Source organism: Pomacea canaliculata, linkage group LG4, assembly GCF_003073045.1.
Source record: "Pomacea canaliculata isolate SZHN2017 linkage group LG4, ASM307304v1, whole genome shotgun sequence".
In the NCBI taxonomy this organism is placed as follows: Eukaryota; Metazoa; Mollusca; class Gastropoda; order Architaenioglossa; family Ampullariidae; genus Pomacea; species Pomacea canaliculata.
In genome coordinates this window covers 14474155-14502030 of record NC_037593.1, presented here as the reverse complement: position 1 = coordinate 14502030, position 27876 = coordinate 14474155, and the positions used below count along the sequence as shown (strand labels likewise).

The 27876-nt window shown below is 43.8% G+C and overlaps 1 protein-coding gene across 10 annotated transcripts in view; it reads right to left on the bottom strand.

Moving 5' to 3' along the window:
• The window catches only part of LOC112563376 (neo-calmodulin-like), a 143105-nt gene that overhangs the window by 31642 nt on the left and 83587 nt on the right, over positions 1-27876 (bottom strand). Inside the window, exon 1 of one of the 10 annotated variants that reach the window (XM_025237313.1) lies at positions 27101-27263. The exons of 6 other annotated variants lie outside the window; for them this stretch is intronic. Coding sequence is in view for 1 of the 4 variants with exons in the window: in XM_025237306.1 (XP_025093091.1) it covers positions 24465-24536 (72 nt within the window). In the remaining 3 variants the exon portion in view is untranslated. Of the gene's footprint in view, positions 1-6768; positions 6994-8806; positions 8982-24464; positions 26451-27100; positions 27264-27876 lie in introns of those variants that run through there. 3 more of the 10 variants (XM_025237306.1, XM_025237314.1, XM_025237312.1) reach the window with 3 other exon arrangements.

Here is a 27876-nt window from a genome sequence, read left to right as displayed (position 1 = left end):
CAAAAAAGGATGATTTAGCAGCGCTCGTTTCAGCTCGTTAACAACTACCACACACAGTGGTCCACACTCATTTACAACGTGCTTTGCCATATGCTGGAGAATTTTTCAGGCTGCAGTCTCGGCAGGTGGTTGGTAAACACGCTGTTCAGAGCAACAATAGCTGTAAACATGGCCAAATGGACTACACTGGAGGTATGGGAGATGGAAACGAAACAAGATCAGCATCGTCACACACTAGGAAACATTGCATTCTTAAAGAATAATTAACTAATCATCTACCTCAAACACAATCATCATCCGGAATTTTCAATACCAATACAGAACACAAAGAAACCAATATGTCAAGATATTTTTCAACTTAAAACTCGCTTAAGTACGCTTAAGTCAGTAAAACCACTTTTCAAAATTATGATACTGAAAGTAAGACATGAGACTCATACTTGAAACTAGACGTGGAAGATGAGACATCTTTCAGCCTAAAAAGAATTGTTTTCATAGCCTACATAGCCCCGAATTACAAGTGAACTGGTCACATTAACACACAAAGGCGTTTTCAAAACTGAGTACAACCTTTGGATCTCGGTGAATCCCCTTGAATTCTCGTGACAAGCAGGTCAACTGCAGATACTTATTTGCCAAAGTCCATTCTAAACCGGGCAAACAGGCACGAAGCAATAAGTTTATATACAACTTCCATGTGAAAACTGACAAACTTGGTCAGACCTTCCTCCATATGTTCCGGTTTGGAAAGGTCTTAACAGTGGATAACTTATTTTGACAGTTTTAAGTTTGTTAAGAAATAATACCCCAAAAATTATGAGGAATAATTTTTTGATTATCTTTAGGCTGCGCCGTTCTTCATCACACATAGAGATGAAAAGGTCAAATATCCTGCCTGTACGTTTGATGCTGAAAGGTTAATCAGAGAGAGAGAGAGAAGCACACCGAGCTATTTCTAGTAGGACGACAACTACTCCAACAGATAACGACTGGAGTCACATCTGTCACCACAAGTTTTAGCTGAAGAAAGTCAATTCTACAAATCGAAACTTTGCACACGGTTCCTACACAAAGGCAGTGGCGCCCATTTCACATTTACTAGCAGTCTCAAGATATTCGTTTTACACCAGCGATGGCTAAACTACAACACCCGTTCAATCACTGCCTTAGTGATAAGGTCTTGTCTTTCAATATGGCGTAAATAGCAGCACAGTACAGGTACATCACTGGTACCGCTAGGTCTCTCTTACCGGTTCAGTGACGGTCTCTTGTTGGTGTCAATCACCGAATGGTATGTCACTTAGTTTCATAGATAAAAGGTAGTCCCGAACACTTACAGTCGTTGGGGAGACAGATTCTAAGCACCTCGCTTATCTGTAAGGGTAGTGCCCATCTCCTCTCTCCCTCACTACCTCACTTCCCTCCCCCCTCTGTAGTCAGGTACCCAATCCACAGCTGGGTTAACTGGTGAAAGTTGCGTCACACGGATACCAAACCGGGTAGCATGCTCGATTTATGGTTCTGACACCGCTGCTATAACCACTATCACTAGACTAATTCACCCACACCCCTTCCGAGTGTTAAAGCTCGTGATGTTACCCTACTGTGTGTGTGTGTGTGCGTGTGTTTTGCATCATAATCGAATACACAAGTGTAATCTCAACGAATAATACGCAGTGAAATAAGAATTCAAAATATAAAATTTACACTGGGACTAACAGCGACTCACGTGACCAAAGCAGGCACATCGTGCAGTGTGGAAATCGCGCGTGACGCAGGGTTATGCCACGGGAGCTGATAATCGTGCCGCCCTGACTGAGGAGGATGAGGATGACAGTTTAACAAACAAGAGACAACGGTTACGGGCAAAGCCTGGTGAAAAGTGAGCGAACAGATTGATGCAGAAAACAACACACGTGAAAGCGCAGGTAGAAGACGCAACGCAAAGCCAAGACGGCCCCATGATCTGGCTGTATGGAATGTGAACTCCCTTCATGTGCCAAAATTCCAGTCGCTGCAGCAGGCGTTAAAGTTGTTGCGAGCAGCTCGACTACGACAACATACTTACGTGTGCTCTGTACTACAAAGGCGCATCTGTTTATTTTTTTAAACTGACCCACTTCGGAAGAATAGATTTTTTTTTACATGTTCAACACAGCTTTAAACTCCAGCACTGTTTGACCTCCATTGCCTAAAAATTAAAGGACTGGTGACCTGCAATTTTTTTCCCCTAGTGATTGGGTCAAGCTCAGAGCAAAATGCTATTTTTTTCAAATGTAGATGAATAGCCCCGTCCATTCTGGAGATACACGCCTATGAACATCACCAACCAAAAAAAAGGTCGTCAACGTGAGGATATAAATGTGTACAAACGTGACGTAATGACTTTAACTTTTCTGTGCATGATTATGTTTGTGTGTAACTCAGGAAAATATTTTGAGAAGTACATGTCACTGAAGTCGAGCTTTATTTGGATATTAGGCATAAAATTGATTTCCACTACTACGTTCTTACTTCGGCCTAACTTAAAATGTTCAGGATGTTTGTTAGCACTATGTGCTAACCTTGCTTTTGTGTATCTTGTAGTCATGATTGACCTGGTTTATTCTGCTAAAAAAAAAAGAAGCGATAAATGCAAGCTGCTTAATTTTTGTCCAGTCTAATAACTATTAGAGAAAGTGGGCGAAGACACGTAGATGTTTAACGGTTATGACAAAAAGGCTGGAAAAAGCAAGGCACTAAATCTCAAAATGTATTGAGAAAAATGAAGGCCACAGGCATAAACCAAGCACTTGGCTGCATTAAATGTTTATTGGGAACCTGCTGTTTTGCTGAAGTTAATTTATCATTGCGTACATGTATACTGGTTTGGCCCCCAGTGCAAGAGCAACTCGGAGCTAACGGTGTAATAATATTTATTTTTTAAATGGCTCTCCACCAAAGTTTGCTTACACCGATGAGTCCAGTCATTCAGACCTAGCGCCATAGTCTTGACCTACAGGCCACATCCTAGACCATACAACTTCAGCGGCTACACGGCGAAACTGTGCTGATAGCAAGCAGCAACCTGCAACCGATAAATGCAGGCCACCTGAGTGGTCCAACCCAACAATAGTACAGATAATGGCGATTCAGCGACAGTCTCAAAGACGGGTAATATCAAATGTTAACGGTCCGCGATGACGTACACGGCTGACGTGATCAGCCTCGAAATAGAGTCCCATCAGACGGCGGGAGGTGATAGCCAAGTCGAGGTACAAGACGACAAAGCACGTGCTCTATTTCAGGTTGGGCGAAGACGCAGATTTCCAAAGGCGTGTTACAGAATACTTCAACAAAAGGAAGCTACAATCGTAAAAAAAAGATTACAAGTTTAAATGGAACAAAAACCTACACTGGTTAACTGTCTCAGTAAATTATGTGTGCTATCAACGAGTTAAAAAAAAACCACTTGAAGGCAGCGAAGAGATGAGCACCATTTACACGATGGGGGATCAGGCGGAGCGTCTTCGGCATCAATCGCTCAAGATGGAGAAACACGCCGACAAACGCTTTTCTATCTGTAAAATTTGAAGACTGCCATCTTAGCTACTTATAGTTACATGGAAGTTGTTAATAAGCCAGCTGTTCTTGCTATTTATAATGGCAACATTTAACGCTGAGTAAACAGCTGTTATCTGTTACTTGCACACTGCGGATGAGCTGTCCGATATGTTGCTGCTTTTTGGGGGTAACTACAGCTCTAGAACTTTCACAGGCAGCTGTCTTTGATATTCTCGGTTCAAACATTATAGATAGCTCCTTTAAAAATATGCCGGGCACACATAGCTAGGTTTATAAGCCTCTCCATCAGTAAATAAGGGTACTGTCATGCTTTCATCACCTGCCAGTTATGTTCGGTATTGACGGCTGCATGTTCACACCTGTCGGGTAGGCTATTTTTACGTTCGGTCACAAAATCAACATAAAACTCTAGCCAAATAAATGTAGGCAAGCAATAAGTATACTTTACCCGTCCGCACACACATCAGCGCGTGCGGTCCTTCAAAATATGCTGACAAAACGAGGCAAACAAACTTAGCACGCTTCACTTCTCCTAGCTCTTTTCAAATGAGAACAAAGAATGCGTCCAAATTCTAAAGCAGTCCCTCTTTTCCATACCTCTTTGAAATTGTTTTCTGAACTTGCACTCACCCTTTTTTATGAATATAGATCACTGTTTACATTCTATTCAACCGTCATGTAAAAAACGAGGGTATCCAAGCGCACGGCTCGTATCGGTTCGTCACTAGTTTCGAGCCATAGGCTAGCTTTTTTTTATATAATCAATTCGCCCCAGCCACGAGCTCCAGGTCTCTTTTGAAATCTTCGACTCTGACGTCACAACGCTTTGATCGAAACGAAACTTTCCGAGGGCGTCGCGTGACAGATATTTGTCCCTTTGTTGGTAGTTGTCATCTCATCTAATAACGAGAAGAAAAGGATCGGCGAGAAGTGTTCGATGATCTCCTTGTCCGAATGTCAAAACCAGCTTGTTATGTGCGAGCTCGCATGTTCCTACCATTGTCATTGTAGGCAGGGGAGAACACTGCTGTGCAACGAGCAGCGGCGCTGAAATATGCGCAGTGATATATGTGACGAACTTTGTTAGGAAGTTCTTGTCCAAACCGTCTTTGAAAAGGAAGGCATTCAATTTTACCATTCTTACGACTGCTTTTATATCGTGTGTTTGTGACCCGTTCAAAGAAAGAAGGAAAGAACGAGAGGAAAGAAAAAAAAAAATCGAAAAAATGATAGAAGGAATGAAAGGAAAACGTATAGGAGAATAAGAAGTGTTGGTGGTAGGAGTGGAAGAGAATTGAAAATGCTACAGGCAACGTCAACAGCAACAATCGTACCTACTCTTTCTCGGTTTGAAAAAGGGTATGGTAAACCTATTTTGGGAACTGCCAACGGCACACACTAAAACGCCCGCAGACCTCCCCAGGAGACCCTGGTACGGTCTCTTCGTTTTACTGTGGTGGTCGTTCGACTGACATAATTTCATCATACCACATCCACTTCACTGACTTTGCCACTGAGTGAGCTGGTTAAAAAACAGTAAATCATTCCACACACTGGACTGAAGTTTTTCATTGAGGCATTTTAATTGGATGTATACTGTCAAAATATGTGACTATGCCCGATAATAATAAGACCATAATATAACGATTCGTTGCAAATAGATTGCAAAGTGTCCGCATATGCGAAAATGCACTTTTTTCTGGAGCAGGCATCTGTGACAGTGCTGCTCATTTTCACCCTAGTTGCGGAAGACCTCTCTCTCTCCCCTCCCTCCATTCGCAATTAAAAACTTACAAATTAAAGAATTATAGATACAATTTTGTTGAGATATGAGAAACTTCTGACAACATGAGGCGGAAACCAATCTCTGACAAGCTTCTCGCAGAATGTGATGTTTCACGTGTTGCACGTGTAAAGTCAGGTAAACATACACACTCAACAAAGATACAGCCATTCTACTTCCTAATCTCTCCCACTTCGTCGATAGCGACTTAAACATGCTCAGTTATGAATTACAGAATGGAGGCCCTGAAGATCACGTGACGCATTCTCAATCAATATCACGCGGTTTCTCGCGTTATGGCGACAGTAACCTTTCTGACTTGGCTTTGTCACGTGCAACAACTGGTTGTGAAAGATGGCGCGTCACATTCCTTACTGCACATCAAGCATTCTACAGAGTATCTGTATTGGTTGCACATAAACTAACGATCGACAATAGTTCAATAGACAACCTGAGAATGTCATCATCTGATGATGATACTGCATGTACATTGCAGATCTCAGGATGCACAGCTGAGAAGTACAGCCTAGGCTCACTACCTAGTGTCCATTTCTGCGTTCTTTCTCTCTCGCGCATGCTTATGAGAGTAGATGAACCAGCTCTCTTTACAGCAAAGATGGTTTTATCGGCTCGTGTAGTCATCATTCTACCACCAAGCCTTGTGACAGCTCGAGGTCGATGTTGGATGCTGGATACGTTTCACCGCACAGAAATGTGACACCAGAAACTACATACCTCGCGAGCATAGGTCAGAACTGACTGTAGCCTGTACCTCGCCAAGTTCATTATCGTGTTATCTAGAGTCCGATAAGTGCCAACGAAACGAAGGTTTTCATCCTACATCACTCATCGCTTTTTATCGCCCTTTAGTCTTACTTTAGCCTTGAACCAGAGACCTCTGCCGACGATATAAATACGCACAAACAACGCCAAAGTAAAACGTTTATTTTTCCCAATTCATCCCACGATTAGCAACAGGAACGCCATATTTGGGGAGAGAAACTGCTCTTTACCTCTCCATCAAAGTAGCAAAACTTAGTGCAAAAGTCAAAACTCCGAATTCTCTTCCGATTCCGCCCACCTTGAGCCCCGCCCACTTATCCGCCCCCAGGAAGGAGCAAACGTGTTGATGCATTTCTCTCCGACACACTGTCAGCCACAAACCTTGATGTTCAGAGGATAGGCGATGCGAGGCAGTGTAATGTTCACTGCACACAGCCTTTATGCGTCGATAGTATCATAATACATCTGCTTCCATCTTTTCTCCAAGATTACTCAGCATGACAACAGCAGCTGACACGCATACACATACACAAACACACAATCACGTTACTCGAATCGTGATATCGCACAGACTGAAGGTTAAGACTAAAGATTACTTGCAGCTGGAAACGAATGCGAACACCGAAGTGTTTGCTTACCTGCTTATCCCGCGGGATACACGGCGAATTTGTCAACGCTCTGCCAAGCTTGTGCTACGATCGACGAAACACACCAAGCGAGGCCAACAACGAGAAACCACCACCCGCTGTCCGGTGTCGTCTGTGCCAACTGTCCAGCCAGCGGACCCAGCAACCCTAGAAGTCCAAGGGCCTTGCAGGCAGCGGATTGATACTGGCCTCTCAGCAGTGCACACACCTTATAGTCCCAGCCGATCGTAAGCAAACGTACGCGCAGATACACATGCGCAGACAGCGGAACGGTCCGATTCATCGGCGACGAGGCACTAAGGTGACGAGTGACGTCATGCACGCTGAGTGACACCGAGGGCACTGTGGTGCTGGTGAGAGTGGCAATGGGAGGTGGTGAGGGTGGCGTATTTGATTGCCTCACAAACAGCTGTTTATAGAGTGCTCGCACAGGAACGGAACCTCCCACACATTCACCTACGCTACTACTGTGAAATAAATTAACGACTTGCTCATTCAAAAGCTCTCATGCTGTGTCGGAATCGTAGCGCTGGATTTCTGGGTGGGTATTTTTTTTTTCTTTTTTTGGTCAACAACTGACCGAATTAATTCGGGCGAAAAAAAAATGATCAAAGAAAGGCGGGCGGATTGCAAATAGCCTACAAAGAATAAAGGTAGCCGTTGCGCCAGCCAGCCACACATCCAGCACGCCGCCCATAACCAGTGGACTGTGACGTTCAGTTCCGGCATGTTGCCAGCTACCCAGCAGGTTCAACATATGCATCTTAGAATAAGAGAGACCAAAAGGAAAGGTAAAAGAGAGCTCTGATAAGGGTAGGAAAGAGATGGAATGTGCGGTGGACGGGAAAAAAGGCGAGAAAGAAATGCGAGACTTAAACGGAATGAATAAGTTCGATAATGCGTGTTGCTGCGTTGCCTTGTACTCCTTAAAAATATTTAATACCAATTACCTACCAACTATAACTCTTCTTTTCAGTCTTTTCGGGGTGACTCGATATTTTACCTATTTTATTTTACGAAGCCAGGGCAGAACACGGGCCTAAAGTTTTCATTAGTGAACAGTATAGTCTAATAGCTGTCAACGTTTCTTCGCAGTGAAGCAACAAACGTTCATGGTTCACTTTCATCACCACTCACATGTTTGAAAGATCGACAATGCCGATCCCGAGAAGACATTGGCATTGGATGAAGTTCATGTGTATGTACGAGAAGGTATAGGTTGCGTGCGTGTTAAATGTCATTATATGGGTGTGTACTTTTATACATACATTATGTTAAGTTTACATGTATAAATTATTTTGTGAGCAAAGAAAAAAGTTCTCTCCTAGATTATGCCTGGAACAGAATAAATATTGATTAATTGATCGCAATAGCGTGCTCTGTTGGTCATTTCACGAGCAATAATTAGGAATAGAGATAATAACCATGCACTGATTAGGGGCTATGCAGCACTTTAATGACCTTTGATACTTTTCCGTTTCTGTGTGTTCCTGAAACTGGTTTCAGCACTTGGCCAAGCATGCTTTTCCTAATGAAACCACTTAGAACTTTCTCATTAATAGAAGCTTTAAAAATTTAAGCGTCAACACTTCCTTGACTTTTGTTGTCGTTTCTGTTCCCGAAGCAGAATTTATCAGAAACATCCTAAGCCTTCACGTGTATGTGCATGTGTGTATGTGTGTGTGTGCGCGCGCACACAATGGATTAACTAATTCAGCACGCACGCCCGCTCTCTCTCACACACACAGACGGTCGTACACTTTAGCATAGGGTTATTTAAATTCCGTGAGTTCGGTCGGTTATCAAGGGGCGCAGTGAGGGCGAGACATTCCTGCTAAAAATAACACAAATGAAGTTGAAATGTAACCTCAGCACATTTGACGTGCCAGACGGTCGAGATCAGCTGTGGTGGCCCCTAAAGGCAGCTCGATAATCCGATATATATTCTATCAAGGAGTTTACAAGCCGCGATGTTTGTCTGCCTTGCGATACAACGGTCTAGCGCAGCGAAAGAAAGAAAAATATTTACCTCCCTGGTGCGTCACACTCAAGCGACTTCAACGTGGAACACGTTCAAGGGAAAATGCTCACTAGGCTGTGCCCTCGTGAAGCCCAGGATGCTTGTCAGCGTAAACACTGGGTACAGAGAAAGATGTCTGGAAACTTGGAGACAACACGGGGCGTAAAAATCAGTCAAGCCTGCTCAGTCGTGGCGCCATCACGGTTGACAAGTTCTGTCTGTTAGTAGTGGGGCTAGGGCATGTCACAAACTTCTTCTCCTCTTCAAGTCACTGATTCGTCGACGCAAGAAAGGCTCGAGCCCCTGTCAAGGGCTGTTAACCTGTTCGCTGCTCAAGTGGCACATTAAAAAAAAATCTGCAACTTGCCAGCAGCAACCGATTTTGCATTTATATTGTTTAAACATTCGTTTCCAGATAACTTTTCAAAAAAACTTCTTGGTGCATATCCCGAGGGTCTTCAGTAAAGATGAAATGCAGGGATAGCACAAAGCGTTTCCTCCAAGCTTCCTATTTAAAGAAACACTGTGGAGATAGAAGGAATCTTTTCAAAACATTAAGTTTCAAAATGCAAGACCTGAAGATGCACAATATGTTGGTGAATAGTTTGCATTCAGACTTGAATCACCGACAAATTGGAAGCACTTCCGAGTAAGTGGTGTCCAATGACACTTCACAGCAGTGAATTCGTCAAATCGTATGCTGGAGAGTACTCCAGAACATTCGTTTTAAGTGTAGCAGACGAAGAAGATACATTAAAAGACTAGTGGGCTGCAGTTGTTTTTTTTTTTTATTATTATTCTAGCGACTGGATACAGACAGTGCAAGATACTGCGTCCGACAACATGGGTGAACAGATGTCTCCATACACGGAACGAGGACAAAGTCTTGACGTCACGTTTGTACAGATATCTTTAGAATCTGGCTCCAGATCCTCCACTGGCTGAGGTCTCCACAAGGTAAAACGTATCCAAGCACAATCCTGACCTCTGTGCATGGTGATATTTGCAGGAGCGTATCTCGAGAATGTTTTGTGGGAAAAGGCCTCTTACACTAAGCTTCATCCAATCATTTGAGAAATATTTTGCATCCTGCCTTGAGTGAAACTACAATTCACTTGTAAGCACAAAAGGGTAAACTATGACGAGTGAAAGACTAACCTCACTTCCTGCAAGTGAAAGTATTAAGCAGGATAAACAAAATGAGACGGAAGCATCCTTGATAAACGAGATTTTATCAACAATATTCTCTGGATTTAAAGTCGCGTATAAGCAGAGGTAGAAGGCAGCCTCATAATACGGCGATGCTTTTGTGGATAACAAAATCGCAATGGTGTGTAAAAAGGAAAAGATCAACACAAATTATAGTATATTTCAACTCTAAAGATGATTATAGAATGGATAGAAGATTGAGGACACGACCATCAAATACGAAGGGTGTCGCAGAAACTTGGGCTAACAAAAAAAAGTAAAGAAATAGACGAAGACGATAAATGGTTGTTAGTGCTTTGCGTCATGCCAGCGATATCACGGCAAGAAATGGTAACATCTGCATCACCCCAAAGAGTCGTAAAAGTAGTAACTAAATTACTGTAGTTTATATAATACACCAGTAAAATGAAAACAAGAAATGAGTGAATAATAATGCAACATTAAAAGATTCGCTCTTATGCCCAATATGGTAAGCATTCTCCAACATGGGCAATCAGCAGACATTTCTACTCATCCGAAAAGGTATATACAACATCTGGCTCCCGTATACAAACACTCACGGCAGCTAACGGAATAACTACAGCAAACCCATCAACCTCCTTAGACCAATACTCGCACACTTTGTCAACCAGCAGATCTACACCACAAAGCCTCCTCAGGTCGCCAAAAAGCCAGCAGAAGACATGCTTATACCAGGAAAGCACGACGACAAAAATCTGCCGGTGCTCAAGTGCTGCAGTCATCCGATATCGCAAGCAGCATCCTAATACCTTCAGTGACGTCAACCCCTCAGCTGCGCCTTCAGTCGTGTGCGCGCAAAGACTTCGCAGCGCTGTGCAGCAAATTCCACTCCAGCAGTTCTTGTCCCCACGGTCTCTTCCACTAAAGGACTGGCGCGACCTCTAATCCACCCCACCCATTCCAGTCCCCACGAATGGTGCCTGCGAAGCACGCGGCACTTAGAGGTTTATATTGATTTATCGTGCGGCTTTTTGTGACTGTTGCAGGACATCAGTCAATAATCGATCAAGCCTCCATAAACAAGACTGCCCAACAGACCAACGTGACGGGGAAATAAGTATTATTTATTACCTTTTACAGACAACGAGACAAACTAAAAATATCTTTCTTTCCACCATAGCTCGTCAGAAATGCGAACAGCAGGAAGTATTGAAACCGACTTTTACTGCACATATAACTTATAAAATTAGCATGGCAGTATTATATACTTTGCTGTGCATTCCGACTTTTTGTATTTTTCATAGAATACACATTTTGCCAGCTAGTATGTATTAGCAAATGTTCCTCAAAGGCGAGCACATTAACAAGACTTGGTCAACTCTCAGAATAAAAAGTTCTGTCTCCATGCCAACCCGATACCTGCAGGATACATTCATTTCGTATGCCACTGAACAAATGTACCCAAGTGTTAGTTGGCGTGTTCACCAACCACCGGGAACCAGCCCAGGGCAGAGGCTGACGTGCTTCCTTTGCAAGTTGTCACTGCAGACCGCGCAGTGTAAACATGTTTCATAAACAGGTGGGCAAGGACGCCGTCATCAACCTACGTCATCGCATGCTAACCTGAGGGAACGACTGACGCACACGTGCGCAGACTATGACGTGTCTGACATCCAAACTGATGATGAAGCCAAGGCGCTCAACAAGAATACAGCAGTGTTTAATATTCGGGGACCAGTAGGTCGCACAGAAGGCAGCTCCCATTTCCAGAGCTAAACGGCAAGAGGAGAATCAGTTGAACCAACGAAAACCAGCGGCACGCCCTCGGCTAGAAAGCAAATTGTTGCAGATGTTTAGAGGAAGGGAACAAGGATTGAATGAAAGAAAGGAAGATCAGGAAGAAAGAAGGTTCCAGGAAGGAAGGTTATCAACACATGGAATACAGGAGGAGACAATATCAAAGCAATCGCACTGGAAAAGAAGAGATGGAAAAACCAAAGTAAGTTTAAATTTACATCCTCGCACTTTCTCGAAAACGGTTTTTACCTACCTCACTGGATTACCTGAAGACTGTGGTCGTACAGGAAAGGATCTTAAATGACAAGAGAGGTATAGGGTATTGATAAGAGGCACGGCGAACAACTTGTCACACCTGATAAACAACGCATCATTCCAGACCTCCCCAGGTGTGAATTTACTGTTTGCCAAAATAACCAATGACCGGTCGCTATGCATGATAATGTATCGACGCTGAAGACAAGCTGAGTGCAAACAGTCTACACACAACGATAGTGAAAGCTACAAAGAATTTTGTTCCAGACCGGGACGAATCCTAGAATTGACATAAAGCCACTTTTCATTTACATATATAGCGATTTTCTAGGTCTTACACGCATGAATGCAAATAATGTTTGTGTGTGTTGATGGATGGTGAGATAGAATTAACAATAAGCAAACAACAGTCTGGGGGTCAAAGGTTTGTTCGCTTGTATAATGCTCGAGTCTCGCCGCAATGACATGCATTAGGACTGATGGGGGTGATAGTATATGAATAGGGGTGGGATGATAAAACAATGTAATTTGAAAGAGACGAACACGCAAATCAGGATAAATACACACACCTGTCCTGTCAGGCCATCGATATTCCCTATTATGACTTGCCGACTGATGTGAACTTGAATGTGATTGTGTTCACCACCACCAACCACCCACCACCCATCTTGTGAGAGTGTGCACGAATGAGGATAAGTTTTGAGGAATGAGAAAAACGAAATATTTATGTGTCTGTTGTCACAACCGTTAAGTTGACTTTGCCGAAAACTTGTGCGTTCAAGACAACACACCTTAGAACAATAAATCAGTCAAAATCTTCCGGGTTTGTTTTTTTTTTAAAATAAGAACGGCACCAACACCTCCCACAATCAGCCTTACAAACTCAAAAACTGAGCGCTGTTCAACATGGAGGCTCGTGAATGAAATCTTCCCGCGCCAGTCAAAGCGAATGTTTTGACACAGCAGGCGAACCACCCGTGTTTGAATGTCTGCTCGTGTATGTTATCCGCTGACAGATGGAACCGGGGACCATGAGAGCGCAGCAGCACTGCCTCTAGCGGGCACCCATCGTGCCAGTGTCAAGCTGCAATTAGGTCACGGAAACCGGGTGCTTACACCTTTGACGTCAATCGTCGCCATGGGGGCAGAGCTACCCAGACATGATTGGCTCTGCTGGTGAGGCGTTTGTCGTTGCATGGTGCGGAGTGTCAGAGATCTTTTTGACCCTGCAGGCCGTGTTAGCTTGATATAGGTGTTTGGTGCAGGTGGCGGGAGGAGGTGCATAGACATGTCGTCTTTATTCGAAGTAAACACCATTTTCAGTAAATCTTAGTTTATTGTTTTGAAAGGTGCGCGACAAACAGCCATGAAACTTTATCCATTGAGCAGAACGCCAATAAACAGATGAAAGCCATGCCTCAGTCTCAATTGATATCTGTGGAAAAGCTATGGGAAAGGCTGCACAGCTCTCGGTGTCAGATGTGTCGGAATCTCCAACACATTTGACCTTTACCGTCAGAGAAACGAGACCTGTCATTAAGCAAATCTATTATGCATGTCTCGCCGACTGGATTTCTTTACAGCCTGGAATGGATTAGCAAATAGGTTTTTGGAAAAAAAAGAAAAACTGAAAAGAAAACAAATCTTGTTTTCACATTTATTAAGGAAGAAGTATTTTCGTGTTTTATCATTGTTTGCGTCTGAATCACGAACAGTTAGTGGTTTGAAGCGCGCGTGCGTTGCATGCGTCGCGGCAGGTCTCGAGCCAAAAACCTGCTGATTTTTCTTCTGTGTCCAACGTTACGGGAACGCTGCCTTAGAGCGACAAGATAAATGAGTTACGGGCCGTGTCCTTATCTGTCCCACTCCTTCCTCTCTCCTTCTCTCATGTACGTGATTACTAGCTCGCGAGCGGTTTGGTTATCTCCCTTCTCGTCTTCTCTTTCACGTGAGAGAGGTACAGCAGCAGTCAGGTCTGTTGTCAGGTTGTCAAACAGAGGGTCTCTTGCCACGTGCTTACTCTCGCCTTCTCTCCCTTTCTGCCACTCGGCGACGCAGTAAGGCACCGGCCACCACTGCAGTGAGAACTGGTTGTCAAAGATACCTCCGGTTTAAATCACCTTGTGTGTGTGTGTTTATTTTTCTGCATGCGTGTTTATGACGGTGCATTTGATGTCTACTCTAAACATGTGTGCGTGTGTTCTCCGGCACCCGTATGTACGTAAGCTTTTTGAGCTTGGCTGGTGCTGGGGAAGTGCATTATATAAATGCTATGTATTATTATTTTTTATGTTGACACGTGCGTGCATAACGAGTTTGTGAAAAGCTGTTCTTGGTTAAGAATCCAAGAACAAAAGACTAAACAATGTCCTTGTGCAGGTATCTGCGACTATATGTGTATAATGCAAATGGTTCCTATTCCTGTGTGTACGGGTATGCGCGTGCGTGGCTGCATGCATTCCATGCCGAAGCTGATGTTGATGTAGTGGTGATGCAGCTTGTTTAGACAGCGTGCATACCTGCATATCTCTGCACAGGTCTCTTGCGCTTTGTGTATGCACGTGCATGTCGAATACCCATAGTGCCCGATCCTTCTCGGTTGTCCGCGGAGGCGCGTGCAGATGTCGGAAGGGTAGCAAACCAAGGGAGCACGTAGCATTACATCAGTGTGGTGCCACTGACGCAGCCTCTATCGCCGACCATGAAAACGAAAAACCTGTGTAAACGGTCGGCTCACGGAACAAACAGCGAGCAAGAAAGTGGCGAAGACAACCCACTGCGAAAAGCTGTTTAGTCATGTTCTTCATATCAGAGCAACATAAGTTGCGATCAAGAAGGCAAAATTCCATTCTGCATGTTCTGCAAGTCTTGGTCGTGCGAAAGTACAGCATACATTGATGTTTTTGTTGCTGAGAAACGAATGCCTCTAGTGACAAATACGCGCACGCCACTTTTTTATTTTTAAGCTGTTGTTTGGTGACCACATGTCCAAATCTTGTTTTCCTAACAACCTACTTCCACCCACACACACACCTTTCACATCCCAACACACACCATCAGCGAGCTTCACAACACTGGAAGCTGGTTTTAGCCAGATGATCTGTAAATAGTGCAACAATAATGCAATGCAACCGCTGCCCACACATTCAAATTTCACGATATTTGTGGCCAGTGGTTGAGATTTAAATTCAAGTTTCATCGTAAAACAACAAATAAAGATTCCAAGAACGGAAAAACTTGGTTGGGTATTGAGAGGAGAAAATAAAACAAGCCGAAAATGTCTTCCGACGCGTTCTCATCGCGAGCCTATTGATCAGACGATAGCCGGCTTTCATTTTCAGCGAATTCAAGCATTATCTCTCCCTGACAAGTTGTTTCCCTTTTCGTCACTGAAGTTTAGAACCTCGCAATAGCCTCTTGCATATTTTTTTTTTTTAAATTTGAAACATTCCATAACAAGACAGAAAGAAAAAAATTCATTGCTTTAAATCAAGGGTCGCACACAGACATCTCAGTTTACGTTCTTACACTTAATACTGCCTATATTTAGGCATAGTTAAACAGAAAAACAAACGCTTCAGACGAATAAAAAAAACAAATAAAAAAGAAACGATAGGAATTAGTAACCTTTGTTTTTAAAGGAACAGGATAGGGTACAATGTACTCCTCTTCCAAACCCCCCCCCTCCCTCTCCTCCTGTCTGTCCAGTCTTTTATCACTGCCTTGTGCCCGTGGGAATGTGACCTGACGAGGGATGGTGACAGGTAACAAAGGGTACTTGCCAGGCTGAGGTAGTCGTGTGTGTCAGATCGTATTACGGTTATACAGTGTAGGTCCATGCGCTGCCGCGGTACATATAAAGTCTATATATAGACACCCATTGTGCCAATTGGTTCACGGGATATTGAAATTAAAAACACAGCACAAGATGAGGTGGTGGAGGGATCAGGAGGTAGGTCATTGCTTTGTCATTCACGCGGAGGCAATATTCGCTGTTGTCATGATAGAGGACACAGGCAGTCTATCGTTAGCTCACCATCATCCCTGAAATGTGCGAATACAATAAATAATTGTGCTAGCGAGAGAGAGGCAACGAAAGTGCAACATGAGGGAAAGAAAGTGAGAGAGCGGGATAGCACAAAGGATAATGAGAGGGAAGAGAGAGAGAGACAGACAGAAGGGTGGGCAATGTTGCTGCTTCACATAATACCAAAGCTTACAAGTACAACATCACTTATACAGCGCATTTCACACAAACGTGCAAGCCAGTGTTCTGGTGACAATCTGTCAAGCGAGCGCGAGCATATGCTCTTTGCTTAGCTCGAAATAGATCGATCGAAAGATGTCAAAGTGATTGGGTTCTCATAAGAAGACCTCTAATCTCTTCTGTTGAGGATTCTTTCTGAAGAAGGAGGAGGAGCTAAAAATATCCGATTCTCCAACAAAACATGGCGCCTCCTACGCAGAAGATTTCCATTCTCATTGCACGTCTGTCAGAGATGGGAACTCTTGCTTGTTGTCTGGGCCTTTCTATCGCTACGCAATTTTTTAATTATTATTCCAGAAAAGAATCTGACTTTTTCCCCTATTTTCAAGTAAAGGAAACAATGTGCACGCTTTTGAGCGTTTCATATGGGCATCATGGCATGATTCTAGTGAAACTTCTAGAATCAGTCAGTTTTCAAGTTCTGCACTAGGATTGAGAAATCACACACACAAAAAAAAAAGACAGAGTACGTACTATGGTTGAAACCAGCGATGTTTGTTTACTAGTCGCAAGCAGTGTACAGGTAGTGGTATATTAGCATACAATTGCTCTAAAAAGTAATCACTGCTATGCAACAGGCTTCCATTTTTTATTTGTTGGACTTGTTTTCCGGAAACCTTTAACATTGTCATTAACTATTCCGAAATGAAAAAAAAATCCTAGCCGGAAAACACAATAGACACACTAGCCTGCGGTAGATACCAGACTTGGAGCCATCAAAGATGTAGACACGCAAGTGTACACGTGCAAAACAACTCCTGCACACGAATCCGCAGCCTCGCAGTGTAACAGGATATCAATACACGACAGACGACACAAAATCCGACATGACACAGCGACCGCTACTGTCCTTGTCAATAAAGAACATCAGTAAACAGGGGCAGACTACTTATCTTCTAGCAGAGACCTTTTCTAACGAAAGTCACAATGCTATTAACGTTTCTATTTTGGCTGCAACCTCAGTGCCCCAGACTGGAAGGATAGTATTAGAAACTCGATGCCCCACGGATGATGAAAAGCCGGGATGACTGTCAATGCCCTAAGACACGAAGGCTGGGGTGACTTCAACATCAGTGCCCCAGACAAAGCCCGGCATGACAGAACTTCATGAAGAGCACAGAAAACTTTTTACGCCTGCAGTTCAAACAGAAAGCAGCTATCAGGATCCGGAGATGCTACATTCCTTTTAAGACTAATGCAGTGCTTTCATTGCTCTGTTATCTGATGGACAATAAAATATGGAGACATTGACCACTAAACAGGTCAACACGTCTGCAAACCAGTGAAATTAAAAGACCATATATTTAATGGGCTAGTCGAGAACATTGCAAAAGTAATCTACAAATACTCTTCGTCTATGCCGATGTCGTCTATTCAATATCATTGTAAATATGAACGACAAACGAAATAAATAAGTAAAGGGTACGGTGAGGTTTGCAGACGTCATTTGATATCTATTGTCCATCTCTTCATCACCCATACCCTCTCTTTAGCACACAAGACGATTAAAAGTTTCACAAGACAAGAATTTTGTGATTATGGACCAACATTGTAAATCTCATGCGCATACACAAAAAAGTGGAATACTGAGAGCTTGTATGTGGTGTATCGCGCGGGTTTTCCATCCACAGTATTCCGTCTTCTCTTTGAATCTTTCTCATTCCAAACGATTCCACGGGCAGATGTTTCTTTTCCCGATGCTTTAGACAAGCGCCCTTAAATTCCCTATACAACAAAATGCATCAAAGTAAATAATCACCTTAGACATCACATGGATTACCCTAAAAAGTACAAAGAAGGAAAATAAATACAAAACTTGTCAAAGACAGAAGCAGGAGCTGAAAATGGAACACACCATACATTTTTTCTTCTGTATCGCCCGGTATGCCACATAAATCCTTTCGAAAGTTCTAGATTCCAGCTGCCATCATCTCACTGGAGCTTTTTCCTCCCATCTAAACTGTTGCACCAACATCCCCACCCACCCGCCTGGCCTTCCATACACGACCCCGCTCATAAAGAGGCGGCATGCGCGCCATACTTGTGTCGTTAAACTCCTTCAGTCGCGCAACCTCCGCCGTCCTTCAAGCGGCCCTTAGATAGAATCCCATCATAAACATCCTTTCAAGAAAACTGAAGTTAGAGAAAAAAACAATTTAAGGGTGGATCAGGTATCGTCAAGGATCGTGAACATTTACATTTTATTTTGCAATCTCATTCTCTTCTTTTCTTTTTCCCCTCTCGAACTCCTCCTTTCCCAGTCTTTTTTGCGAGCACATTCAGTATGTTTATGCACGCACTAGCAAATGAGTGACAGCACAGAAACCTTTTAGAAACTTCTACAGGAAGAAAACCACAAGTTGGCAGCTCCATGTCGATTCTGCATTTTACGAACAGGCTGCTTTAAATAACTGCTGCTGTATTGGAAGCGAGACAAGGTCTTTGCTGGAGTCAGCATACCGCCCATCACACCTTCGGTGTAGCTGCTCGAGTAAGAAGAACATTGACATTTGCGTAACCATGGCAAAAAAACAAAACAAAAAAACAAAAAAACAAACAAAAAACCCCCCACAAAAAATAGTGACATAAATGTAATCAAAAAGCGAGAAACAGTGACAAACAAGCCTGGACTTTCATTAGGCACCGATGTTTTTCTCTAACAGTGAAAGACAAGGACGGAGTGGGAGAAAAGAGAGACGTAGAAGGAAGAAAACTGGTAAAAAAAAAATGAAGAAATAGCAAGAAGAGAAGGAAAACAGAAATAAAAAGAAATAGAAAAGAAAGAAAAACAAACAGGAGCAAAAATAAAAAATGAAAAAAATAAATGACAGAAGAAATATAGAAAGAGACATTTATAACAGCAGCCTTTATTCACAGCTGAAATGGTATGATTAAAAAATGGTCTTTATATCCCCCATGCGGCATTTGGCTCGGCGAGCATTAGCACCAGACACACCAGCTCGTCAGCGACAGAAAAGGAACTTCTATAAAAAAAAACCTTGTTTTCCTCCATGACACGTGACTTGACTTCTTTCCACAGTTCCATAGCTCATCCTATCGATGCAGCACATCCTCGTCAACATACAACAACGATGTTGTTTGTCTAAAAAATTAATATCTTGAAAACAGAGCTGAAAGATAAATTTCAAGGATCAAGTCAGTGGAGAATGCCGCACGAATTTTAATTAACTACGATCGTAAATAATCTCTTTTACAGTTCGCTTTTAAAATTATTCTAAAAGAAAACGTGAAGCTCAGAGAAGAAATGAAATTTAGCTATGCTTCGAAAAGCGTGCAGCGAAGAAATATGGAGGGCTCTCATTTGATAAGGGACTGATCACGTGGAGGTCTAAGGCAAAGGTCAGCATGAAGCAAACCGATGACAAAAGCAGACGTGACCAGTTATTTTTCGTGTTTAAGATTTCCTTTACGAAGAAATAATTATTATGATAATTCTTTTGGAATAAAGGAAAAAAATTAAGACACGCAGAGCGTCATGGCGGATAATGGCGTGAGGTTAAAATCACGCGAAATTTCGCATCTTCTCGCCTTGCGGCTCTGTGTCATGCAGCTAGTTTTGTTACAGCTCGTGGCGAGAGGAAATGAGAGTATGAAAAATGAATGCGGCCAGCCAGGCAGATCGAAAATTGCTGGGTGAAAATACTGTGAAAATTTGTTAACTTTTTGCTGTCTTGAGCTGGGTTTCCCTACGCAAAGAAAAAGCTAATTTCTCGTAGTTATGCAATAGTTGACTAGATTAGGTGCAAACCTACTGAAAATGCATGACTGTTCATTCAACATAAAAAGTAAATTAAAAGTGGTGAAATTATCACGGGGGCAACACCATATCCTTAGGGTTAATGCTCACAACTTCAGAGGAGAGCGTCCTCACCGACCTGTAACTGGAAACCTCATACCACCGAGGTAATAAATCGCTGGAAGGACGGGAGCTTCACAGATATCAGAAGCAAATCCCCAGACATCACCTGCGAGAGATTCTGTTCGACCTCATTCTGTCCTTCAATCATAATCAGACTAAACTGAGCACAAAAAAATGACCAGTTTGTACTGAATTGTACTTTTTACACTGGCCATACTTATGTGTAGCATAACCAGTGACAATATGGTGGACACCAAAAGGTAGCTTTGTTGTCGAGAAGGAGGCTGGTGTTTTACGCCGAGCCAGCAACTAAGGCCATATCACGGCAGGGCAGCCAGCGCTGTAAACAGATAGCACATACAGAGAAAGAAGAGCGTACCGAGACGAGAACTGAACCCGGGACAGTAAACCTCCATTGTACTGGTGGTATGCGCCACCAGGCTGCCCTAGTGTCAAGGGAACTAACAAGCTGAGCGCTATAAACATTTATTGTCGTGGAAAGGGCATGTAACAAAGGCAAGGGACAACAGCTGTCAACATTTCACAGCTTTTAACATATGGTCACGTTAACGTGACAGCCAGGTATTGATATTTCTTTATCACGATTGATCGAAACTTGACAAGACTGTGATGCGACATCTACCCTTTTATCTACCTTTGGCAGAGTGATAAGGGCCACAGCTTGTCCCTGCACTGCCATGGAGTGAAAAAAAACCCCACTTACTCTTAATAATGCCAGTAGATAGTGTGAAGCTAAATAGGTGTCATTGAAAAAAACACATAAAACACCTGACCTATATGCCGATATGACATATCCAAGAAAAAGCAAGGTAGAAAAAAGAAAATCAAAAACAGGTAAAATGTCTATGCATTAAAGGCACATAGTTTGCAACTGTTTGGAAAGTGTTCACATGATCATATAAAGATGAATATATATATATTCAGAGAAATCGCTGGGGGAGATGTAAAGATGAAGTAGTACTCCCTTACCCAGGGCGACGTAATATCCAATGATATAGTATGAATATCCAAACATTATAATCCGCAAACCCCTCCTCTCACAGTCCAGCCACAGAGGGGTCGCCAACAAAGGCACCAACATCAATCAACCAGTAGAAGCAGTTCTTAGTAAAGCGCGACTATCGACAGCTCGACCTACGGAGACTCTCAGTACTCCGCGCATGCGCATACCTTCCTCTCAACGTCGTCTCTGATCTTGACAGGTGACCGCTACGCCCGACACACTGTAGAGGGTGGAAACAAGTTCTTCCTTTACAACCCGTGTGCTATAGATTATGTAAGGTAATACACACACATACGGGTTTGTCCTTTCTCTACTAGTTCATTGTGATTTCTGAAAAACGTTAACATAGTATGTGAAGGTCGTTACATCTTCGACCTTGACATTGTAGAGCGGAGGGGACCTTCGACTGTGGCACAGCAGTGCTGTACTGTGGCTGACATAATCTAAGCTTACCCCTTCGCAAAGACTAAAATAACAACGGAAGTTCTTCCTTCAACCACTGCTCGATACTTTTTTCCAGGTAAATGAGAATGAGAAGCGAAGAAAGGAAGAATAATGACGAACAAACATGGAGAGTGATCCAAACTGCGCAAATGTTTGCATTCTGCTGGTGATTTGAACCATAAAGCTTGTTCAAATATCGTTCACATCATTACAATAAGCATAAAAAGTAAAACCAACACTTCAACTACAGCACCACGTTTAAGCGTTTATAAGTTTAATAACTTACAAAATAAAAATGGCTACAATCAGCTCACGTGATGCAAGCGATGCTGGAAGCCCTTCGGCTGGCAGCAAAACGCCCACATCATTTCTCGGCGCTGCAATCGATGGTGACGTGCGTCACTGCGGTAAATGCGGCATCAAAAAAAGGTGGAGAGCATGGCATATCAGTGGCGCCGCCGACAGTCAGCCAGTTAACACTGTAAACTAGAAGCCGATCGAAGCGCTCGCTTGGGAAAAAGTCCGCAAGACCAGTGCTCGAGCATCAACAGTCGCAGAATGACAGATGCAGCCAACGCTTGCTAAATGCATCCTCCTCCTTGTCGTCTGCCAAATAAATGACCGATGGGCTCAAAAATATACATGTGAAAAAAAAGTTCTACCCTGTTATCCATGATGAAGTGAATGATGCAAGGACGTCGCTAACACTTTTGAAATTAGTGTCGAGTAACAGTAAACGATTTCCTTATTTACATATTTGTGTAAGTATATGCTTTTTTAAAAATAATATATATAAGCTCCACTGGATTACGTGTGGGTGGCACGGGGGCGAGTTGGCCCAGGTAGCAGAAGACAATCATGGCTGCAGACATCACCTCATGGACCTCGGCAAACTCTAGAACGAGAATCAAAACATCGAGTAAGGACGACCCCCACCTCCCCAGCTCGATTTCTGTAACAGAGTCCATCTCGCCCTCTTCCACACTCCCTTTTTCCTTCCTCTGCCTCTCCCACACGCAGGTAAGATTGACACAAGCAAGCCTATTGACGAAGCAGAGCCTAGCCCCGATCTGGAAGTCGTCTTTCCCAGTCGTACACACAGAAAGGAAAACAAGTTAGTCACGCCACGTGACATAAGATCTGAACGAAGCGCAATATGAAGTCACGATGTGAAATAAGTTATAAATATACAGGAACTGGTAAACGTGACCTCTCAACACAATTAGTGAACAATAAAGGCACTCGATCATTTGAATGTTGTCGATGAATGCAAGCGTTACAATCTGCAATCGCCATGTTAGCGTTGTCTTGACGATGAGAGAGCAGGCTTGGATGATTCCGTGGCTCGGGGAGTAAGCAGTGCATCAGGCGCTAATGGGTACACAACGATGAAAACATTCAGCATCATTAGAGATGAAATGGTAAACGACAGAACAAGGCGAGAGACAAAGGTTTACTCTCGAGGAGGGAGGGGGAAAGGGGAGAGGAGGAATTGGTATTTACACCGAGCCAGCAACTAAGGCTGCATCATGGCAAGGCAGACAGTCCTCTCGACAGTGCAATCATCTAGGTAGCGAAGGTCAGGTAAGCAGCTGTGAAGATAGCAAGGTGCGTCGGTGCACTACGCGCATCCGGGTTGTTTCTCATGCACACACCTCCACCAACCCACGCAACACACGTGGAATTAAAGCATTGTTCAGCTGTGATCTGAATCATCATCCAGTTCATAAGAGTTTCAACTTCCACAATGACTAATCCTTATGTGAGGTTGATTACTATTACTATGAATAACTCAAGAGATAAGTATGGTTTCGTACCGTGAGATATATTAAGAGCTTGTATATTAAAAGTATTGCTGATCGCATATATTATATAAACGCAAGTATACGGATTAACATGTATGCAGTATAGAGATAAGAATACATGTATCACGATTTCATCAGCAACAATTTTAACATTATACTTTCGACCAACTTTTTAAGGAAGCCTTCTCCACTGTAATTACCTGCACCGGCTAGTTCAAGAGGTAGAACTGTCCAAAACGAATGAAGTGCTGGCAGCTCACTACTGTCCACGCTAGCTACATGGTATTATTGAAGCACACTGAGTGTTCCAAAACCACCTTTCGGCGCTTGAAGACAAAGTCTCCATAGGATACAACATCCCTGCTCTCCGAAAGAATGACCTATGTAACATCCGTTTCTACAGAAGGTCATCTCAGCGATCTCTGTTGCTACGGACGATGGTCTCAGAGATCCGTTTCTGTGGATGAGGGCGTTTCTATCTCTGGTGATCTCAGTGCTTTCTGTTACTAGAAAGGTCGCCTGTGCTTCTGCGGAAGATAATTCTGAGTGATTTTTGTATCTATGGGGATGATCGCAATAATTTAATGTATGTATAGTGATGATCTATCTTTACAGAGGATTATTTCAGTGACTTCAAGCACATGAAAAGCTTAAACATTAAAACAAATAAAACAGAAATTCACCGTTAAGCTAATTAAAGATCACCACAGTGTCTATGCTACAAGTAGTGGTGGTGGACGGGGGAGAGGGAGTGTAGGGAAAATATAATGAGTCTTACGTCTTCCCTATATTACTATTTTTGGAAGATTTCAATGAAATGAAGAATGAGTCGAAAGTAAAGTCGACTATTCGATGATACTGAACACTGACTACAAACATGTCGTGAGGTGAGAGACCAATGCTTGGGGAGGAGCTGAATTCAAAATGAGGCTGGCAAGAAACAACACAATGAAAAAAAAAATAACTGATTTACAATAACTGATTGTTTTTTTCCAATGAAAAACTTAAATAATTGTGCCACCTACTTTGGGAGAGTCGCTGCTACTGGTACTGCCGCTGTCTGGCACCATCAAAGTTGGAGGAAGAACCTCAGGCATATTCACGCCAGCCAGGATGCTCGTCGCAAACACCAACAACAGCTGTTACGACGACAACAACAACGATTCGACTGCTTGGTCACCTCGCCGAGCGGCAGAAATCGCCGCACACGGGTGTGAACACACTACCGGTATCTGCTCTTTCACCTTTTCACTCTTTAAAGAATAAAATAAAGGTGTACTTCGTTTCTGAGAGTTGTCACAGAGTCCTTGATGAAGGTGGTGGTTGTTATTGATGGGAGGTTAAATAGTGTTAGAAATAAAGGTGTCGTATATATTCAGAAACAAGATGGCGGTACAGTCCGCTGATCTCCTTCGAAAGGTCTTCCTGGAACGCAAAAGGACAGGTGCAAAACTCCAGGCCACTCAAGGCTGCTGACCCGAGGCCACTTTTACTTGCTGGTGCTGACAAGGTGCTACACGCCGTCAAGCTAGTGCACAGCTTTCGTGGTTAAGGTAACAATCACTGCACTGTTGATGCTCGTCCTCACTCACATCAGATGTTAGACCCTCCACTGGAGATATTTCCTTACTTGAATGCTGTCGGTCTTCATTTACGAGAATTCGCACAACTTTTGCACGTGCGACTGAGGAACCGCTGACTACTACATCCACGACTGAACCCCGAGGGAAGAAGTACACGGTGCTGTGTGATTTTTGTTTTCCTGTTCCTCCAGATATCGCTGTGCTGGAATGAGTAAGCGCACGCACTGCTGAAGTGTGAGATAGGTATACAAGACGTCAACTACTCCGATGAGGACAACGATTAAGCCACCAGCTCGTCTGTCCAATCCCTCTTCAGCCACTCTGTGGAGCGATTTCTTGGTGTGTGCCTTGCATGTGCCTGCGCGTGCTGTATGTCGTGTTTCACGCGAAAACTTGGAACAACTTGCTGCGAGTCTGCGAGTGTGCAAAAGGCAGGCTTCTTGTCTTCCGCCGTCCCGATGGAGAAGCGAGACGCATGCAGGGGAGCTAATGATCAGCGGAACAGAAATAGACCACCGATGGAGAGACTGCCGGCTGCTCTGGTGCGAAGATATTTATAGCTTTCCGCGGCACGCGATCGGAGGCTTCAGGGCGGAAGCAATGGGATCGATTGCCCCTTAGCACAAGCCGATGGTGGAAGGTGACGAAGCCGATTGGTCCAAAAGTTTGTCACGTGCTCGAACTTGCAGAGCACGTCGCATCCCTCAAGCTGTTGGTAAGACAAGGGAAGCGCTGAACGCCGCCCTCTACACCGAGAAGTCCACGTGCAGAGGCCTCCGTACTTGCTTGCTCTTTTGTCTGGCTGGGTTGGCCAGCATGCAAGGGCACGAGCTGCACTCACCTTCTGGAAGTGTCGCGAAGGACAGAATAATAAAAGTCAGCGTATAACAAACCCCTCCACCGTCGTGGGTAGGGTGCCAGGGTATTGAAGAAGTAGAGAAAGTGGTCGATGGCCGTCGACAGCTTCCCGTTGTAGTCTGGACCTGCTGGAGTCTGATAGTCAGTCTTCACTTTACTCGCAGCAGTCTACAACTCCATCACACGGCAATGAATAGATAACAAGCAGACGATTCTCCTTTCCTTTTCTTGGAAAACGTTGTCGTCGCACGACACAGTTTTCACTGATAGGAACCCTTTTTGGCTTGGGGGCCAGGTAGCTATTACACAGTTTTCCGACAAACACGTGCTCTGTGAGCAAAAAGGGCTAGGTGAGTCCCATTTGCAACACACCTGGCCAGATGAAGGAGCGAGAAGACAGCGAAGCTCGGTGTACCCGAAACCTGCCTACAACCTGACGGAGGAGCAAGACAGATGGTCCGATGCGGTGCTCGACGCGCAGCTCGCAGACACAGGGCTAAAAATAGCCCCAGTTCAGGTGCTGTTCACGCGCGCAAGGAAGCAGAGCCACGAAAGTAGGAAAGTAGTTTTTGCCTGCACGTGTGTAGCCTGACAATGCACGCGCGCTGAGCCGTTGTGTTTTAAGTTGCACCACAGACCCCCTTGGCGACGACAGACGGGAAAGTGTGCACTCGATGCCTTACGTTGACATGAATCTACCCGTTAGATGAGAGGGGAAGCTATTCACTACCGTCTAGATTTGTCACCTGCAAAAGAGTGTGAATTCAAGCATAGAAGAGAAATTCGTTTTTACGTGAAACTGCTTGCGTGATAAATTCATAATATAATGAAACAGTGTATGCGATAAGGAGAGGAAAGAAAATAGGATAGCTGCATTGATCAAGAAACATTTTCCGAGACCCTTTCACAAATGTTTAAATAAACGGAGAGATGGACCTTTCACGGACAGAGAGATACGCTTGTCGAGAAAAAGCAAGAAAACAATACCCATTCAGAATTCAGATAATCAGACTAATAAAAATCTGTGCAATCTAACAAATGTCCGTTAATATTCGTTGCGCTTTGAAAGACTTTAATGACGAGAGGATCAGCACCTTTGCGCAACATTGTATAGCCTCGCTTCCGGGGAAAGATGCCCTTTGCCTTCTCTTGTTCTTTTTTTGAGGTGATGAGCGCTGAAAGAGATATTTGGACGCGCTATCACAAAGAAAAGAACTTACTTCATGTGTTGCCTAGCCTAGCCTGCAGTTGCACCCCGGCTTGTGAACTGGCGGGATATCTGATCGTCATCAAAGCAGGGTCTGTCCTGTCCGTGCCGCACTGTGCGAACCTAGCCGTGGCCAGATTGATTCACGGGCGTGCAGCGAAAACCCGGCCTGCTCGACACCAGGAAATAAACAGCACCTGATTACTATCCCATCGCCACCAAGAACCATCCTGCCAGCCCCAGATTTTTGTTTCGTTAACCGGAAATCATCCCAGCATGCCAGGAAAACGTCTTCCAAACAACGCGCGCGTGTGTATGTTTGCATATGTGTGTGAGAGAGAGAAGGTGAACGACACACGCAGTTCCCCTCCCATTCCACCAACCCTTTTCCATAAAGCTTCGTCTGCTGTCGACAGTCGTAGCCTATTTCTGGATGACTACGCGATTACGTCATCAACTGATATTTTTTTTCTCCCGGTGTCTACCCGACCTCCCTCCATCACCACCACAACCCATCTGCGTCACGCCTCTCCGCTTTTCACTGGCTCCGTTTCACTCGACTCTTGACCCGTTTCACATGTGGCCAAAGCTCGTCTTATCCTCGCTGGGAAGCTCAAGGTACAAGACGTTTTCCGTCTCTTTGATTAAATCCTCGAAAGTGGACCCCACCCTTGAGCCTTTTTTTCCTCTTCTATCCCACATACACATATACAGTCGGCACAGAGCAAGAATCGATTATTTGTGTCTTTCCGCTAGGTTTGAACTAGCCAGGGTGAGAGCGAGAGAGCA